The 19,257-nt window shown below is 40.2% G+C and overlaps 1 protein-coding gene across 6 annotated transcripts; it reads right to left on the reverse strand.

Annotated features, from left to right (window-relative positions):
• Positions 1–191: 191 nt before the first annotated feature.
• On the reverse strand, positions 192–18,010 carry LOC147108648 (serine/threonine-protein kinase 35-like). 6 transcript variants are annotated; one of them, XR_015080624.1, is made up of 4 exons: positions 16,320–18,008; positions 2,969–4,420; positions 1,732–1,768; positions 192–1,313 (listed from the first exon to the last, which is right to left on the reverse strand). XR_015080624.1 is itself a non-coding variant. In XM_086005340.1 (2 exons), the coding sequence occupies exon 1, from the start codon at positions 17,461–17,463 to the stop codon at positions 16,354–16,356; it is 1,110 nt and encodes a 369-aa protein (XP_085861466.1). In that variant the 5' UTR covers positions 17,464–18,008; the 3' UTR covers positions 192–4,420; positions 16,320–16,353. The 6 variants fall into 6 exon arrangements, 1 of the variants encoding a protein (XP_085861466.1); XR_015080621.1 differs by adding an exon at positions 14,466–14,500 and having other exon boundaries at positions 192–4,420; positions 16,320–18,010; XR_015080623.1 differs by lacking the exon at positions 1,732–1,768.
• Positions 18,011–19,257: the final 1,247 nt, after the last annotated feature.

Consider the following 19,257-nt stretch of genomic DNA (forward strand, 5'->3'; position numbering starts at 1 on the left):
GCAAAACAATGATACTTATATTGAGTGGGAACTGGCTAAATAGGTGCTGCTTTAGAGTTTAAATAATTCCAATAAATGGAGACAATACATTGAATCCTTGAAGTTAGAATTTCTCATTTAAATTCCATAGGAAGGACTTGAAAAATTTACAAAAAATATGAACACAATTAAAACAATGACCTCAATCAAAAAAGACTTTAAACCCTTTATTGCTGAAATAACAAATGCAATGAATGTCAAATATTCTTCCTAAGACAAATCATTTGAATATTCAAATGGCTCCAGTCCAAGCTACAAATCAATGTTAAATACAAAAATCAAAAAATGTTCAAATATTGGTCCACAACAATGTTTGTGTTCCATGTAGGGGGACCAGCATAAATATAGATTGTGGTACCATTACAGTGTTTCAAATCCAAATACATAAAAATTGCATAGAAGTGTAAAGGTTCTTGGAGACAATCTAAATGAAATGAAATTGCAAGTAAAAAAAGAGGACAAACCAACCATAGAGAGAACAAGCAGTGTTACATCATCCAGCATGACTTGGGTGACACCCTGAATACGAGGTAGAAACAAACGAGGATTCTCTTGAAGCAAATCCTTCTGTAAACCACATATCGACGCTTCAGTAAACATGTCCCAAATGCTCAGTCACAACTAGCATTCTGTCCCAGTACAAAATGCTCCCAGAATCTGTTCTCATTTTCTCCCGCCCCCCATTATTTCCACATAGAATCATATTCCCAAGTAACTTTGAAAAGGGAAGCGGCTCATCTACAAAATAGACAATTATTTTCCTACATTTTCAACTGCCGAAACTGCAAAAAAAAGATTTGCAATAACATGTCCATGCGGTTACACAAGCTAAATGGTAGAGGACAGCACATTAAACAATGACGATCTGCATTCATGGATTAACAAGCAATGCAATTTCATTGTGAAGAACTTCAGTTTGAATTTGGTCTCAATATGCAAGTGCTACCTTCCTTGAATGCAACAGCTGTCTTTTGCCTTTACTGTGCAATTTTAAAAACATTTGCTAAAACTACAGGAAGGACATTAACTTTGCATGGCAAAAAGCAAAGCACTACATTTTTATGCCTGAGGATCAATTACCCTGTAATTATAGCAAGTTAGGCAAAAATATTAGTAATTGAGATAAGTTCTAATTGAACAGAAGTTACAAAAAGGGAGCCTCAATGGCTCAGTTTCACTGTACATGTTTCACATCTTGTTTTTCCAATTCAGCCTCTGATCAGAAGTTTGAAATTTGGCTTACTTCCTGACATTTTCTAATGGTCATATTGAACCTGCAAACACAAGCAAGCAATGTCATACAAAACTCCATTAATTTCACAATATTAAGTCACCGTAAGGTCAAAGTATTGGAGTATTCGTGGGTTTAGCAAACTCTTTTTTTTATAAAAAGACATTTGATAGTTTTAAGTTTTTTTTTAAGTAATCTAATGTAATATGCCTTTAACTCTACCTATATACTTAGTAGAGTACAATATTTTTACAACGCCACAGGAATTATTGGCACATGTTTACAAATCAATTTTTTTTTTTTTAAATTTAACTTTCCAAGATCAAACACTAAATACACACCAGGACTGCAACATTAAAATGCTACTTTTAAGAGTTTTTTCAGCATAAAATTCTAATATTTTCAGGGGGTGGGGAGGGGAAAGATATTGTACTGTTGATCTTATGATTTTTTTCCCTCACCAGCAAATTTGGAGGCCTGCCACTTCACCCATCCAAACTGGGGGGAAAAAACACCAATTAATACAGTGGAAGTCGATCACTGCAGATCAGCATCTTTCTCAGCCTTGTACTAATCAGCTACATACATAGAATACTTAGGTTACAGGATCAGTACACAGGTTAAGGATCCCAATCTACATCAGCAGTAACACGCTAATAGATCTGCCATTGTGCCAGTGGATCAGCTCTTTTCCAATCTTAAATGCAAAATGAAGCCCTTAAAAAGTCAAGACCTTGCAATTCCTCTCCAACTGCATAGGACGATGTAGATTTGAATACAGGAGGAGCACCTTCAGTGAAATGTAGAATTTTAAAGCTAATAATTTTTTAGTAAATACAGTAATCTCATTTAACATGTGTACCCATGACTAACTTTTAAAGAAGTGAGTGGTCAATAAAGTTAAATCCAGGATCTCCAAACTCAGTAGAAAACCTCCATTTATAATCAACATCTGAACCCCAAAATAAAGATAACAAGCTTGCAATTTTGCCATTCCATTAGTTACAGGAAAAGTTGTGCTTAATTACTTTGTTTAGATCAGAGTTTTGCTTGATCTCTGGAAATGTGGCAAACTCCTGTGCTGGCAATTTGTTTTGAAACTTCTTCACAACTAATGGCCAACAGTACTCTAAGGTGCATTACACCTCAAGGGTTGCAGTGTTAAGCTGATATATTGCAGTGCTTGGACTACAGGTTTAAAAACCATCTGCAGCCAAGTGCAAACTATACATTCCCTGTACAGTTACATCATTTTACAGTTATGGAATAAAAATGACTAATTTCTCAAAAAGTAAATGTTTACAGATCACTTATGGACAAGACAGAAGGGAGATAAATGACTTTACAATTGAGCTTGGAAAGTTTGCAAAATGATTACTCAGTATTACATGCTGAAAAATGAATGCCACCTACTACCATATTTATATATAATTTGAAATGGTTTCCAAATATGTTTTGTCTACACCATCCCACCAAGAATCCAATACTCAAACCTCGAGTGCTTTTAGAAATGTTGTTCATAAACAGCTCAGCCTTTATATTAAAAAAAAATAAAAAAAATTGCGATGGTGACGATCCTGATTTTGCAGTTTTGAAAAGTAATGTACTGAATATTTGACATTACCGAGGGAGACTAAACAGTTAGAATGTGATCACTGAACTTCAGTGGAAATATGCCCAAATTGGTTCATCTCTCACCAGGTTTCAAGTAGCTGGAGTTTATGGCATCTGCATATCCTGGTTGATCCAAGTCACAGCTTTCACTCCAGTAGCAACTTTAGTACTGAGAACCCTTCAGGATGCTTTGGAGAGCCAGCCTCCATAATATCAGTGTTCAAGCTAGTGGCAAAAAATAAACAGGAGAACTTTTATACTAGACTTGCCAGTAACGAGGATACCTTTTTTGTGAAGAATGATTTTCTACTTTGGTATGCAGTATTAGCATCAAGAACTCCTAGGTCAGTTATTGCACAGTAGTAGGTAACAGTACCAAAATTGAGACTCGGTTCCTGATGTGGAGGCTAGCACACCTGATTCACAGCACACTTAATTTTCTGGTCATGTAGGTGGAAAATCAGGACTGCTGCAAACAGGGACGCTGATCCCGAATCTCAGATCTGCACTCCAGTGGAGCGAGATTCCATGCCAGTCTTTCAATCAATGGAGCTTAAAACCTCTACTCTTCCTTAAATATGCACTTTAATATACATGCACCAGCATGAATTTTCCATTTCCCACACCAGCCATCCTAATGACCTATAAGAGTGACTGTGGGAGTGTTTTTTTTTACTGTGGTCACAGCACAATGACAACTAGGATGAGTTTGTCCAAACTTCATTGCATTCAATATCCTTTAAGTGAGAAAGTGAAGACATTTTCCTTTAAGTCTAGTCTCAAGCCCAGGTTCCAAATACCAGGCCGTACTTGACCCAAAGTTTCAGCTGCCGTTTGCCAAATATCACTATGGGAGGGGGGGTGTTTAGCTTCAGTTTCCAAATGGCTAAGTTCTTTATTCTGCAATTTATTCAATGGAGCTACTGATTTTACAGTTGAACTAACCTCTGCTCAGTTTTTAGCCTACCAGAAACACTTCAACCCAGGCCATATCAGAGAAACTGGCTCCCCAATACATTATCTTAGAACAAAAAACTTACACATTTTGAAATCTAAAGTTCCTCAGATTCAGTTTAGCATTAATGAATCTGACAAAATAATAAGGCACTCCGGTCACTCATGCTGATCAATTTAAAATAAATCATACTGGTATACAAGTGCAGCTGCTCATATTCTTGCCAATAACATCTAATGCTTTACATAAAACAAAGTTACCAACACAGGGTCATACAGCTTTAAGAATTCAATCCACCCAATTAAATCTTCAAGGACACACCATTTAATCAATCAGATAAAGTGATGGTACAATCAAATAGTGTAAATACAGGTTTATTGCATGGCAAACATCACCCCCCCCCCCAAAAAAACTCCTAGCAATTTAATTGCATAGCGTTCCCTGTCCTGACATCAGCTAGTGCTGAAGCTCTAAATGCAGCAAGTCTCCAATCTCTACATTCGAAGGAAGCTGTTCAGTTCAGTTTCCATTAAAAGTTCCATCCATTCTTGAGAGCAAGCGCATGTTCCAATTTATCCAGCCTGAAATGAAAAGATGGTTTACAAAATGAGATTGTCTTTGAAAGATGAGACAATAGAACTAGAGGCAATAATTTAAAAAACTATACCAGTGATCTTTGCTAGAATATTCTGCCTTTTGACTGGGAATGCTGAAAACCAATACGGCATGCATAATCAGCCCCCATTTCTACACTGCAAAACTGCCTTGCAAGTCATGTCTCAATCTTAAAATTAGTAATCTGTAACTACAACATTGGATTAAAACATTTGTCTTCAATACATTTATAAGTGCTATAATTGCTAAAAAAAATTGAGGGAGACACATTTCTGTTCTAAACTTGGTTATGATTACAACAGAAATGTGAAATCTAAAACAGTTTCTATCCAACACAAGCAATTTTGGTTTCAACCTAAAACCAATTTCCTTCTTTTTAGCATATACGGTGTACATAAGTCAAGAGAACCCTTCACAAATCTCCAAGTAACTAAACAAGGGCTACTCACAAAAGGTGGAATGGAAACCCAAACAATTATTAAACTACCACAAAAATATTTTAAAACATGCCCACATGTAATTCGATTCAGATCAAAGCCTACTGACAAATATTGTTGCTACTATACCAAGCACTTAAACCAGAAAAAGATTTATTCCAGATGCAACTTGTAGTGCAACTGAACAGCACACATCAAGACAAAAATTTAAAGACTTAATGTTATGATTTTACATTTCACCAAAAAGTTATAATTCACTATGGCAATACATTTTGCACCAATTATTCTCAACCCTTAAAAGCTTTGAAAATTTGCATCAACATAATATGAACAGGCCATTTCCTTTTTTTTTGGTTATTTGATAAACATTTCAGTTATGTGAATGGAAGCAGACGGCTAACTCATGGGTCTTGCAAAAAGGACAAAGCTTATGGGAGTATTTCACTACTGCTCCATTTACTTTGACATTTTCACAGTATATAAAATGGGTTGGAGCCTAGTTCGTCCACATGGATAATTCAGATGCAAACCAAGTGACTGGATACGATAGTTACAATAAAACTGCCCACGACCACCACTTCCAAAAGGTGATGATTGGTTGGTTTATCTTTGACCATTTGTCACTAGTTTATCTTTGACCATTTGTCACTAGTTAAGAGAATAATGCTGTAGGTTAGCAAACTATCGTACTATATACACACAAAACCATAACAAGTCGGTAAGGCTTGGCATAAGAAACTGACATTGTGAAATTGGAGCATCACAGACCAACTTTCCCTTTCCATGTTAGAAATATCAGTCCTAAGCAAAGATATCTGGGGAGATTTTCCTGGGTCTGTTCCCACTGGATCACCTGGGTGCAGCAAATAAATGCCTGTAAAAGGAAACTGCCCAGTTTTCTTTACATTAATATACATGGAAGGGTAAATAATCAGATAGGTTCTTTACTTCTTACCTACTCAGTTCTAATATTTACTGCACTCAGGTGATCCAATGTGCCTGGGCGCTGACCCAAGAAAATCTCCCCTATTTGTACCCATTATTAGAGCTCCCCTATGCTTTGAAATGCTGATTTAGAGAATACTGCTTGTAAAAGATATGCCCAAAAAGCCTTCTTTGTTTTTTTGTGGGGGAGGACGTGACAATAATTGATAAATGGACAACTGGAAAGATGTAGCAAACATTCCCTACTATGGTATGACCAAACATGTACAGGAAACTTTTTTTAATCCGGCACCGACATGGTGCCAGTTCATCAAAAATTCCGGATAACCGAGAGCTATAGTAAAAGATACGGAGAGCTGAGAGCTCCGTATAAAGCAACAAACCCTGTTGCTTAGCAACAGGTGCAGAACAATGGCCACAAGTTCCAAGCGTCTTTGTAGCTTAGCAACAGCTACAGCCACACCCTTGCACAGCAACAGATCGAGGAAGGCAAGTACAATATGAAGTAAAACTTACCTGAACCTACTCCTGCATTTTGCCGGTTAACCGAGATTTCCGGTTATTTAGGTGCCGGTAAATCGAAAGTTTCCTGTATATGCCTACAATACCAGAAAGCTGACTACTGCCATCAAGGTGAATCACAGGTTCAATGTGGAAACTACAAGTCATGCTGGGGATAGGGTCGCAATATGGTCAATTAGAGAAATGTTGCTGCATGGGAAACTTCAACGTGCAGCAGGGGAGCTGAGAGAGCAGTTCTACAAAGAGCTGGTGGTTGGAGTAGAACCAGATTAGTTTGGCTTTTGGAGGGGGTAGGGTCAATGAGGAAAGAGGGAGACAATTTCTTCAACCATGTGGGAACTCAGGAAAAACAAAAGTATACCTCACATGGAAGTGCAAAGTGAAGCACTGCACGCAGTGAGCACATGTCCAACCAATAGCTATAACCTCACATCTTTGACAATTTTATCCATACTCCCATCCATCAACTTTTTCTTGGTCTTGGGTGGTCCTCCCATAATCACCGCTACAAAATTTGCCTACATATCTTTCATACCAAAATATTTCCTTCAATAATTTGAAAAATCCTACACTTGTCCAGGACGTTAATATTTATCCTATGCTTTAGCACCCAACAGGATACAAGAAAAAGCTCAGTAATAGGCAAATTCTCTCACCTCAAGCCTCCAACTTCTCATTATTCTCTATGGAACAGCCATGCCAAAATCCACATGGATTAGGCCAGAACTTTCAACTGATGGATAATTTGAGATTACAGGAGCATCTATAATTTTAATATAGTTGCAAGTTCAGCCATAATCTTATTGCATGGTGGAGCAGGCTCAAGTGCCATATGGCCTATTCCTATTTGATGTTAAATATGGCAGTAGTTTCAAAGCTGAGGAATTGCCCTTCTCAGTTGATCAGATTTGATTTTGCCTGAGAAAACACAAGCTCAAGGGAGTTAAATGTTACAGCAACAAATACTCAGGAGAGTCAGATTTTAAAGACACAAGAGATCAAAATGAGGTAATTCAAAACCAAATGCAAGCAACAAAGACATCAGAACATAAGGATTATTTATGCAGCCTAAACATCTGGAACAAAAGTTGCACTAAAAAGGGTGATTTAAAAAGATGAAACCGATTCCAGTGAGAAACAACGATGAAGGCTTGAGATACAAATGGATAAAAGAGAAACAAGCTGCCACTAATGTTACAGAAGTGCAAATTTAAGAGGGAAGACAAAGAACTGGATGTGGCAAGTTCATTTAGGGTGTCAGGGGGCACAATGAAAGCGGTGAATTAGATTGTACTTTCTTATTTATGATAAAAAGAAACAAAGAAAAGCAGGGCCTGTTGATGGGCCAACTATCCAAAGCACTACCAATGGGTTTAGGCACCTAACGCAGCACTGCATTTCACCACATTTCCTTCATATCTTGAGAAAGGCTCGGAGAAAACTGGATGGCAAGCCAAGGACTCCAACTATGCTGGAAATGGGGAGAAATGAGAGACAAACGAAGATTACTAGACAATTATCATTCTTGTGAGACTTAATATCCGAGTGCCTAAGATCCTCACACTGGTACATTCAGAAACTTTTGTAAAATTCTTTTGAAAATGTACATAACTTGTGCAGAATTGAGCAAGATATGAAGAAAGAAATGGGGAGAGGGAGGAAGGAGTGTGCTGCTTACATTATAGGCACTATAAGAGACTACAAAGTCACAGTCCTTTTTAAGTAATTAAAACCATTAGTGCTGAAAAAGTTTTTAAACAGGATTTTGAAAGATTGATAAATGCATCTTTAACATCCATAGTGCACCAGTCAGCTGTACACCATCCTGCTGAAAACATATCAATTATATGAAGCAAACTGCGCTTTGGACAGCGTACACAAATCAACTCTTTCTGGATTCCAAGAGCAGCCAGAGCATTAGTCACTAGAATGAAAGATGTGACCAAAGACTGCAGCAACAACCTGCAGAGAACATTTATCTCAAAAGTACTACTGCAAAACAGTAAGTTGCCCTTTTGATAATGTAGAGCGATAACCATGGCGCAAGAAAATATCTCCTACAACCATCTTATGAAAAGCTTTGCAACAGGCATCACAGATGTAGCTTCCACCATCAATTCTAGGATCCTATTTAGACGGCAGCACACTGAATGACTGTAAATCTCAAGTCAATGCTCTGACAAGTGATCTGAAAGTACAGTAGGACCCAAATAAAGGAAAACGGGTCAGTGTTGCATTCTTCACCTTTACCAAAGGCCCAACATAAGGCTAAATAGAATCACTGAATTGGTTATGTCACAATCCACACTGAACTGAGAATTTTTCTAATCTTTATGTGGATGTGGGAATAAAATGGACGAAAGGGTACAAGAGATGGTGGAGGAGCAATTAGATAAGATAACCATCGACAAGGAAGTAGTACTGAAAACTACTGGTGGTACACAAAGTGCAAAAGCACCGAGCCCTAATGGAATGCATCCTAGGATAATGGAAGATAGAACGAAAGCAGTAGAGATTCTGACCACAACCTTTCAAACCCAATTGTGCCAAAGAACTGGAGAGTTAAACATTTCTGTTTAACAAAAGGATAAACCAGGTAACTATAGACTAGTCAGGCTAATGACAGTAGTGGAAAGCTTCTAGGGGCAATAATAGCAAACAAAATTAATCACTTATAGAAAGCATAGGTTAATTAAGCACTGCAGGTGGTGTAACAAATTTAATTTAAAAATGTTGAACGTTGTCTTTTGAAAATCCATATAGACATCAGCTAAGAGGTCACAGAAGAAATCTTGAAAGTGACAAGTTGATAAAATAACAAAAATGCATAGGTGATCCTAAATTTAATAATTAGGTTATATAGAGCACAAACACAGAAGGTAGTAATGCTGAAGTTATGCAAATTAGAATGGTGTCCCGGTTTGGGTGCCTTACTTTCGGAAAGATGTCAAGGCCATGGAGACAATACGAAGAGATTCACTAAGATGATACCAGGATGCAGAGACTAGTTATAAAAGAGAATAGATAAAGGTTAAGAGAAAACATAAGTGCTCAAAATAATGAACAGCTGTATTGGGGTAAGCCAAGAGAAAATATTTCTGTTGATCGTTGAATCAGTAATAAAAGGGCATGAATTTAAGAACACCAAAAGGGAGATAATAGGATTTTTTAAATACACATATATAGGCACAACTTCTGACTCTACTTTTGCTTCAAGGTTTGTTGGGAAGCCAGGTTTTTGACATTGGCTTGCACAGGTTTGCAAAGTTCTGTTAAACAGCAGTTGAGCTATTTAATGATTCTTCAGAAATTTTGGTAAAGAACCTGCCAATTTGCAAAAAACGTGGCCAAACTTACTGAGGTCAAGTACCTTAGTAGTAATCAGAACAATGGATTCTAATGAGATACACTTGCATGAATGCACTTTGTATTTGAGGAAATGAATACTCAATAGCAGCTCGCAGGATCCTCAAAAATACAGGTTTCAGATCCTGTAAGGTCAGCAAAGGTCCCCAGCTTTATACCAAAGTGCGATCAATAGTAAAACTACACATCTGCCAGAACCACACCTGCCATTGACAATACTGACTTTAGTTTAATTTACATAAAAAGCTTATGGCACCCAGTACATACACATTAAATACTTCCTCAAAAAGCTATCAACTGTTGCTATTTCTTGGGAGATAAATTAAATTCAATCTTTTGACCAAAAAGTGTTCCTGTGATTACCCTACTCACAAACCAGACAAAAGGTGGGTCTGCAAAGTGTAGAAATGAATGCTGATGGTATGACTGCCTCAGGTATAAAGAGCTCAAAGCTTGCAGCAAAAGAAGATCAAATGGCTCAGACATTAACTTGCTTTTAACTTTTTTTCCTGAGACAATAGCAACTACTATTTAACCTTCAAATACTACTTAATGGAACCATGTCTCTTTGCAAATGTCATTTCAGTTTTGATGAGGACTTTAATGTTCTCTCATGATTATCCTCAATTTATGCTTAGACTGAATTTACATGGCAGGGATATGTCCAGCCTGATACCTGCTCAAATCCTGGTGCACAAGACAGCAGGGGGTAGAAAAATGCTACTTACACCTGCGCTACACTAACCCAAAGTCTGATATCCAGATTATGGACTTTTGCTCCCAAAATTAGCCCTCCCCACCGTGCAAATCAACAACAACAATTTATATAGCACCTTTAACGTAGTAAAACATCCCAAGGCGCTGCACAGGAATTATTTTAAGACAAAAAATGACACCGAGCCACACAAGGATAAATTAGGGCAGGTGATCAAAAGCTTGATCAGAGGGGTAGGTTTTAAGGAGCATCTTAAAGAAGAAAAGAGAGGAAGCGAGGCAGAGAGGTTTAGGGCCTAGGCAACAGAAGGCACAGCCACCAAAGGTTGCAACTGAAATAAGAACATAAGAACAGGCCCCACGAGCCTGCTCCGCCACTCCATAAGATCATGGCTGATCTTCTACCTCAATTCCACTTTCCTGCACTATCCCCATATCCCAAAATCTATCTCTGTTTTGAATACACTCAATGACTAAGCCTCCACAGCCCTCTGGGGTAGTGAATTCCAAAGATTCACCACCCTCTGAGTGAAGACATTTCTCATTTCCGTCCTAAATGGCCAATCTCTTCGAGACTGTGACCCCCTGGTTCTAGACACCCCAGCCAGGGGAAACATCCTCCCTGCATCTGCCCTGTCAAGCCCTGTAAGAATTTTGCATGTTTCAATGAGATCACCTCTCATTCTTCTAAACTCTAGAGAATATAGGCCTCGTCTACTCAATCTCTCCTCATAGGACAATCCCCCCTTCCCAGAAATCAGTCTGGCAAACCTTCGTTGCACTCCCTCTATGGCAAGTATGTCCTTCTTTAGGTAACGAGACCAAAATTGTACACAATACTCCAGGTGTAACCCTATATAATTGCAAGATGACATTTTTACTCATACTCAAATCCTCTTGTAATAAAGGCCAACATACTATTTGCTTTCCCAATTGCTTGCTGCACCTGCATGTTAACTTTCAGTGATTTGTGTACAAGGACACCCGGGTCCCTCTGAAAACCAACATTTCCCAATCTCTCACTATTTAAAAATTACTCTGTTTTTCCCACCAAAGTGGGCAACTTCACATTTCTCCACATTATATTCCATTTGCCATGTTCTTGCCCACTCACTTAGCTTGTCTATATCCCCTTGAAGCCTCCTTGCATCTTCCTCACAACTTACATTCCCACCCAGCTTTACATCAAATCAGCAAACTTGGATATATTACATTTGGTCCCCTCATCCAAATCATTGATACAGATTGTGAATAGCTGAGGCCCAAGCACTGATCCTTGCGGTACCCCACCTGAAAATGACCCGTTTATTTCTACTCTCTGTTTTCTGTCAGTTAACCAATCCTCAAACCATGCTAGTATATTACCCCCAATCCATAAGCCCTAATTTTGTTTAATAACCTCGTGTGGCACCTTATCGAATGCCTTCTGAAAATCAAAATCCAAATACACCACATCCACTGGTTCCCCCTTATCTATTCTGCTAGTTACAACCTCAAAAAACTAAGATGTCAAACACGATTTCCCTTTCATTAATCCATGTTGACTCTGCCCAATCCCAGCATCAATTTCTAAGTGCCCCGTTACCACATCCTAAATAGATTCTAGCATTTTCCCTATTACTGATGTCAGGCTAACTGGTCTGTAGTTCCTGTTTTCTCTCTGCATCCTTTCTTACATTTACTACCTTACAATCCACAGGAAGCATTCTAGAATTTATGGAATTTTGAAAAATAACCAATGCATCCACCATCTCTATAGCCACCTTTCAAAACCCTAGGATGGAGGCCATCAGGACCAAGGAATTTATCGGCTTTCGGTCCCATTAATTTCTCCAGTACTAAATTTCTTTCAGTTCCTCATTCTTGCTAGACCCTTGGTTCTCCAATATTTCCAGGAAGTGTTTTTCTTCTTCTGTGACGACAGAAAGTATTTGTTCAGTTTCTCTGCCATTTCCTTATTCCCCATTATAATTTCTCCTGTCTCAGCCTGTAAGGGACCCACATTTACTTTTACTAATCTTTTCCTTTTTACATACCTATAGAATCTTTTACAGTCTGTTTTTAATGTCTCTTGCTAGTTTCTCATATTCCATTTTCCCTTTCTTTATCAATTTCTTGGTCCTTCTTTGCTGAATTCTAAAATCCTCCTCAGGCTTACTATTTTTAGCAACATTATAAGCCTCTTTCTTTGATCTAATATTATCTTTAACTTCTCTTGTTAGCCACAGTTGGAACACTTTTCCTGTGGGGTTTTTGTGCCTTAAAGGAATGTATATTTGTTGCAAGTTATGTATTAATTCTTTAAAATGCTTCTCTACCGTCATATCTTTTAATGTAGTTTCCCAATCTACCTTAGCCAACTCGCCCCTCAGATTGAAGACCCTAGTTTCAGACTTAACTAAATCACTTTCAAACTCAATATTATGGTCACTCTTCCCTAAAGGCCCCTTTACTATAAAGGTTATTAATTAACCTTTTCTCGTTGCACAATACGAGATCTAAAATAGTCTGTTCCCTAGTTGGTTCCTCAACATACTGATCTAGAAAACGATCGCATACATTCCATGAATTCATCCTTCACACTATTACTATAAATTTGGTTTACCTAGTCTATGTAGATTAAAGTCCTCCATGATTATTGTATTACCCTTGTTACATGCACCTCTTATTTCCCGATTTATACTCTGCCCTACATTACGACGACTGTTTGGGGGCCTATAAATAACTCCCACCAATGTTTTCTGCCCCTTGCTGTTTCTTAGCTCCACCCAAGCTGATTCTACTTCTTGATTTTCGGAGCGAAGATCCTTTCTCTCGACTGTCTTTATCTCATCCTTTACTATCAGGGTTCGCTCTCCTCCTTTTCCATTTTGCCTATATCTTCTAAAAGTTAAGTATCCTGGGATATTTAGTTCCCAACCTTGGCCACATTGCAACCATGTCTCCATAATGGTCATTAGATCAAACCTATTCATTTCTATCTGCACTATTAATTCATCTATTTTGTTGTGAATGCTTCGCGCACTCAGATATAGTGCCTTTAGCTTTGACTTATTTCTATTTTTCCCTGACGTCACCTTAGTCACTGATGCATTACCTTTGTTACACTCTGTCCCTTCCTGGCCAACTCTGCTTAAATGTTACCATTGCAGCAAGCAGGAGAGCCAGAGTTTGGGGAACTAGCCTTAATTACCTGAAGTATTTCACATGTCCTTATTGAGCTTTTGTCTTAATGAGTACACGTTCAATTTAACTGCTTTAGCAAAATTAATCTACACAATATTGTTGCACCACCATTAATGGAAGTACAAGTAGTACAAGAATTGGACTAGTAGCTATATAATTCAACTCAGTGAAAAGGCAAATTCTTCAAAAATAAAGACAAGTGAAACTGAAAGTTAAAATCAGATTTCCCCATTTGAGAAAAAAAATCTCCACTCAGCCACTGGAGGAAATTTTGTAGAATTCAGCAACAGCATACAGAAGAAAGTGATTCACAAGCCAAAAGGTACAGTTTGTAAATATATTCATAGATTCCCCAGAACTTCCCCTCCCAAAAGTAGAGTATTCTTTTATGGTCTGTCCCTCTTGTTTGCAGGGACAAAAAAGTAATTTCTCGCAACAAAAATTTCATAAGCCAATTTGTTGCAAATCATCAATTAAAAAAAAAGTTACTCACTGTTACAGAACGCAAGTAAATATTTAACAAGCCAGTAGGCCTGTTCCTATAAAACTTTCCTAAGCGACATACAAATCCAGTTGGAACAAGTACACAAGCTCACCTAGTGTTTCACTCCAGGCTGCAAAAATATTTACCACTTGATATGTGGCCACTAACTGGTTTAGACTAATAATTTCACTAATTAACAACTCTGAAAATAACAAAATTAGATTTTAGAAGGTAAATTTTAACTTGCTCAAGATTTGGTCCACTGATTCTGCATTTCCCCCCTCCCAAATTAATCATAATCTTCTTCAAAGATATAAAATGATAGTCAAACTGGATTTTACAAAAAAGGCAACTTACATTCAGCAACTGTTTTGTCAGTGTACATTTCTGTTCTGAATTAAAAAAAAAGACAATCCTTCTCTCACCACAGATGTTTAAAACTGTTACACCAGTAATATACTTCCTTTTTTTTGTTTGGAACATTAATTTTCAAAATGGACACCAGTAACCTATTTTATGACAGCACCAGGTTTCAGCTCTACTATAAGTTTAATTAACTATACAGCTTCCAATCAATATTGCTAGCTACTTTTCTTCTGCCACCTTTCTTCCTCTTCCCACCCACAAACTGAATCTAGTTAAAATGGAAAATGTACACAAGTTCACAATACACTTCAGAGTAATATGGGGCAAACAAAGCTCCACAATTTATATGGAAAATAGTGCTTTTTAAATCTCAGGTGATGCTATCATATAGTGCAAACCCAAAAAAGTGTTTTTACATCTTCACAACTACAGTGCATCAAGTTCTTAAAATTAATAAGATGAACACCATCATAAAACAATTCAAGTGTCAGGTTTTGTTTTGTTGGGAACTGCAGGGGGGTGGGAAGAGAGTTGAGAAGGGCAATAGACAAACACCACAGATTCTTACCCACATAACAAACATTAAGATTTTTGGCCAGGACAGGCAAGATCAAAACGTATTAAATTTTCCAAATTTTGAAATGAATTAAATGTACCTTAAAAAAATTAAGGTTGCATAGTTATATCAATTGGACATGTTTACAATTAAAGCAGCGAGTTTTGAAATAGATACATAGTTAATTATCTGGGCTAATAGGAATATGTGGATGCAAGGATTACAGCAGCTTACCTGGATGCGGAGTTAAAAAAAAACACATGGACTTTTCAAAAAATCCATGAACACAATGTTTGCTAGTAAGTGGGTAAATAAGGGGCATCGAAACCAATTTGAAGTTTAAGTTCCATGTCAGCTTATAATCAGCATTTGTCCAAACTGTTAGTCAAAACAATCATCCTCAACAATTCTGATGAAAGGGCATCAAACTGAAATATTAGCTCTCTCCAGACACTTCCTGAACTGCTGAGTGTTTTCTAGCATTTATCCTTAACAGAAGGTTTGATACACAACAGTATCAGTCTGGGAGAATACTGTACAGGAATGTTAATTGCTGGCCAGTAAAATAAGAAGTCTAAATGACAATACGAGATTTGTGTCTATTTTTAAATAATAAAGCTAGAAATAATAGAATGTTAACACTGAATGGCAAGAGCATGGACTGCAGGTATTCAATTAAGACTAGGGACTTAGTCCAAGTGTTGAAAGTAGGGGTTGTCTTGAGTGAGTCACTGACAAATAGTACTGCAACTCACTTTTAGGAGCAAACTCAGCTGCGCCTGTCCTCTCTATTTTTGACTTGCTAGCATTACTCCTCAGCTCCCCATCTATACACAGTAATGGCCGAATCTGAGAGAATCAGGATATGTTTAAAAAAAAAATCAAAATTCTCATGTTCTGTGGAGTCAGTGATTAATGGGGCATCTTACACACATGCAAGGTTTTTTTTAGCTGCAAGAGGGGGAATCATCCCACACATGGGTTGCTTTATACACGGTAATGCTTTGATAGAATACAAACTTTACTTCTGAAGAACATCATCTCCCCTTTCCCAAAAAAGGGAAAGAAATCTTAGGTGGTTTTCTGAAGAGATTTAATTCTTTAAATGGGACTAACTAGAGTTACCAACAAATGTTTAAGACATTCAATTTTCAAAAAAAATATGCAAGTTACAAGTGGGGCTTTACAATCAAGAAGCAACTATATACACCAGATAAGGCAAAAGTGTGGTGCATACTACCGATAACCAAAATCCTGCATTATCAGTATATTACTTAATATATGTATACCTTTTACAAGAGTATCCAATGTATAATAGATAATTTATGCAGCACAAGTGACCTGGTCCATCCTAGTTTCTAACTCAAAGGCGTCTGGGCGATCCTGTGGATTAGCAGCCAACATGTCTTTAATAAGTTGCTTGATCCCTTCAGACATGAAAGTTCTCCTTTTCTGTGGGATGTGTAGTTCCATCTTTGGGTTTTCTAGCAATGCTTCCCCTACAGGTACAATCTCACTGCCCTGTCTAACATAGGTCCCAAGCAGTTCTTTCTTAGTTTCAGCATCAATGAAAGTTATTCGTTCAATCATGGCCCATATGATGATCCCCAACGCGAAAATGTCCGCTTTGGCCGTGTAGTGTCCTTCCCAGACCTCTGGAGCCATGTAGAAATCAGAGCCACAGGCTGAAGACAGCCAGCACTTGTTCACATTCACGTTCTTGTTGTTGGCCGCACCGCCACCCACAACGCAGACTTTGCTGAGGCCGAAATCGGCCACTTTGAGGATGGGGACCCCCGACTTCTCGGAAATCAAGATGTTGTCGGGCTTGAGGTCCCGGTGGACGATGTGGTTCTTGTGCAAGAAAGCGATGGCGCTGGTCAGCTGCAGCATAAAGCTGGTGTTGACGGCCGAGTCGGGCCGCCGGGACAGCACGTACTGGTTGAGGTCGCCGCCGTTGCAGAACTCCATGACGAACCACAGGTAGCAGGGCTCGCCGGCGCCCAGGATGCGCTCGCCCTTCAGCGAGGTCTCGACCAGGCGCAGGTAGAACTCGGAGCGCTTGTTGCCGTGGCTCATCTTCTGGGCCATGCCGTTGCGCTGCAGCACGCACTCCTCGAACTGGATGACGTTCTGGTGCTGCCGCTTGAGGCTGGTCAGCGCCCAGAACTCGGACAGGGCCAGCTCCACGTTCTCCGGAGCGTCGCAGCGGATCTTCTTGATGGCCACCCGGGCGCCGCTCTTCCTCACCACCGCTTCGTACACCACGCCGTAGCTGCCGCGGCCTACCTCCTGCACCAGGCTGTATTTGGGCTCCCACGGCAGCAGGCCCGGTTGCCTGGTCGTCGCGCTGCCGTTGGCACTCACCGCCGGGCGCTCCTGCTCCTCCTCCTCCTCACAGTTTGTACCTCTTGGGACGTCGTGAGTTTCCATGGTCCGCACGTCGCTGAGGTGGGGAGATGCCCGCACTCCACATAACTGTCGGGAGAGAGGCCGAGGCAAGGCTCCCCGTCTCCCCCGTCCACTCACACTCAGTCAGTCAGTGAGGGCCGCGGCCGGACAGGGCTCGAGCTCGGGGCGGGGCCCGCGCTTCCTCCGCCGCTCCTCACAGCTCGAGCGCAGGTACACGGCGCATTCCAGCGCCCCCGGCGGGATGGGGGGCGGCTACTGGGGGGGGGGAAGACCAACTTGCGGCCAACTTCCTGCTCCCAGCACTGCAATCACCACCACCAGAGCAGCAGCCAGTCACTAACTCCAGGTGTGTGTGTCCGTCCCCGCCGCTCAACGAAAAATCACCTAACGCCTTTCTCCAGCACCGCCTGCTTCCAGCGGGCCTTCTCTGCTCTCCGAGCACTCATTCATTCAAGGGGAGGTTGGGCCTTCTCACTTGTCTTTCTTTTCACCCCTCCCTTTCCTGCTCCCTTCGACCAGTCCAAATCCAGGCTTGCGCTCACGTGCCGCTCATCGGCGGAAGCGCAGGCGCGGAATCCGAGTCTCCCCCCCCCACTCTGCACTGCATTCTGCATTGGGTCCCTTTGTAAATGCAGCGCTCGCGCTGTACAGCTTGCAGAGTTTCCCTGAAAAGTGAAAATACAATCTGAAAAGTTAAAGCTCAATCGACATTGCATTGTATTTTTTTAAAACGTTGAAAGAATTTTTAAGCTTTGTAAAATGTTGAATTTACTTTTCCGTTTTCACGTTAACAGCTACAAAAGTGGCTGCATTGTGTCACCCATTCACTCTTGAGTATTTTAATTCTTAAAAAAAAAGTTAACCTTCATTTTAGCAGGAATTAAGCAAAAAACAGGTGGCCTGCCCCTGGTCTCTAAACCAAAAAGCTTTGACATAACTAAGTGCATAAAATCTGGGAATGGATAAGAAATTTGCAGAAAGATAGGAGGCAGTGGGTACTTGCTAAGAAAGAAGACTTAACTTACCTAGTGCGTTTTACATCCTTTGGATGTCCCAAAACACTTCACAGCTAGTGAATTAGTTTTGAAGCATATTCACTGTTTTGTAGACAAATGCAGCAGTCAGTTTGCACACAGCAAGAACCCACAAAAACAATGGCCTGTAGCGGTTCGTGTAGACCGCCACTAAATAAGAGAGTTTGACTTCGACGAACTATAAATAAGTTGTTTATTTACAGGAACAGGCTAATTACATCAGGTAAGATAGCAGGTAAGATGGCTGACTGTAGGAGCACCGTGGTGTAGGTCTTGTCCCAGCGGGGACTCCACGAGGACTGAGTTCGCAGTCCTGTGGGGAGCGTGATGACGTCATCACGCTCTGCTGTGTGTTCCCGCGCTTTGGGCGTCACGTGATCGCGTCGTGACGTCAGTGCATCTCCCCGGCATAGAGGCTGGCCGTTGAGGCCGAGGTCGCGAGGCCGGGCTGTGCCGGTGCTTGCCGTGGGAGCGGGAGATTGCGTCGCTCCCGTCGGCCGGTCGTTGCGGCCGAAGACGCTAGGTCGGGCTGTGCCAGCGGCCATCCTGGAAGGCCAAGTCGGGCCGGCAGCCGCCGCACGCACGTCACGTCGTACGTGATGTGACGTCAGCACGCTAGGGCGCGTCTTAAAGGGGCAATGGCCCCAACAGGTAAGTTAAACATACAGTAAGGTAAGTTAAAGGGAATTATGTATCTCAATGTAAGGGACAACCAGTGGTACCGCCACAGGCCCATATTTTCCGATCCCTACGGGTGGGTACGCGCTGTGTACACACATGC

Source organism: Somniosus microcephalus, chromosome 13 (assembly GCF_052327205.1).
Source record: "Somniosus microcephalus isolate GS21.2 chromosome 13, FLI_Smic_1.0, whole genome shotgun sequence".
NCBI classification, from domain to species: domain Eukaryota; kingdom Metazoa; phylum Chordata; class Chondrichthyes; order Squaliformes; family Somniosidae; genus Somniosus; species Somniosus microcephalus.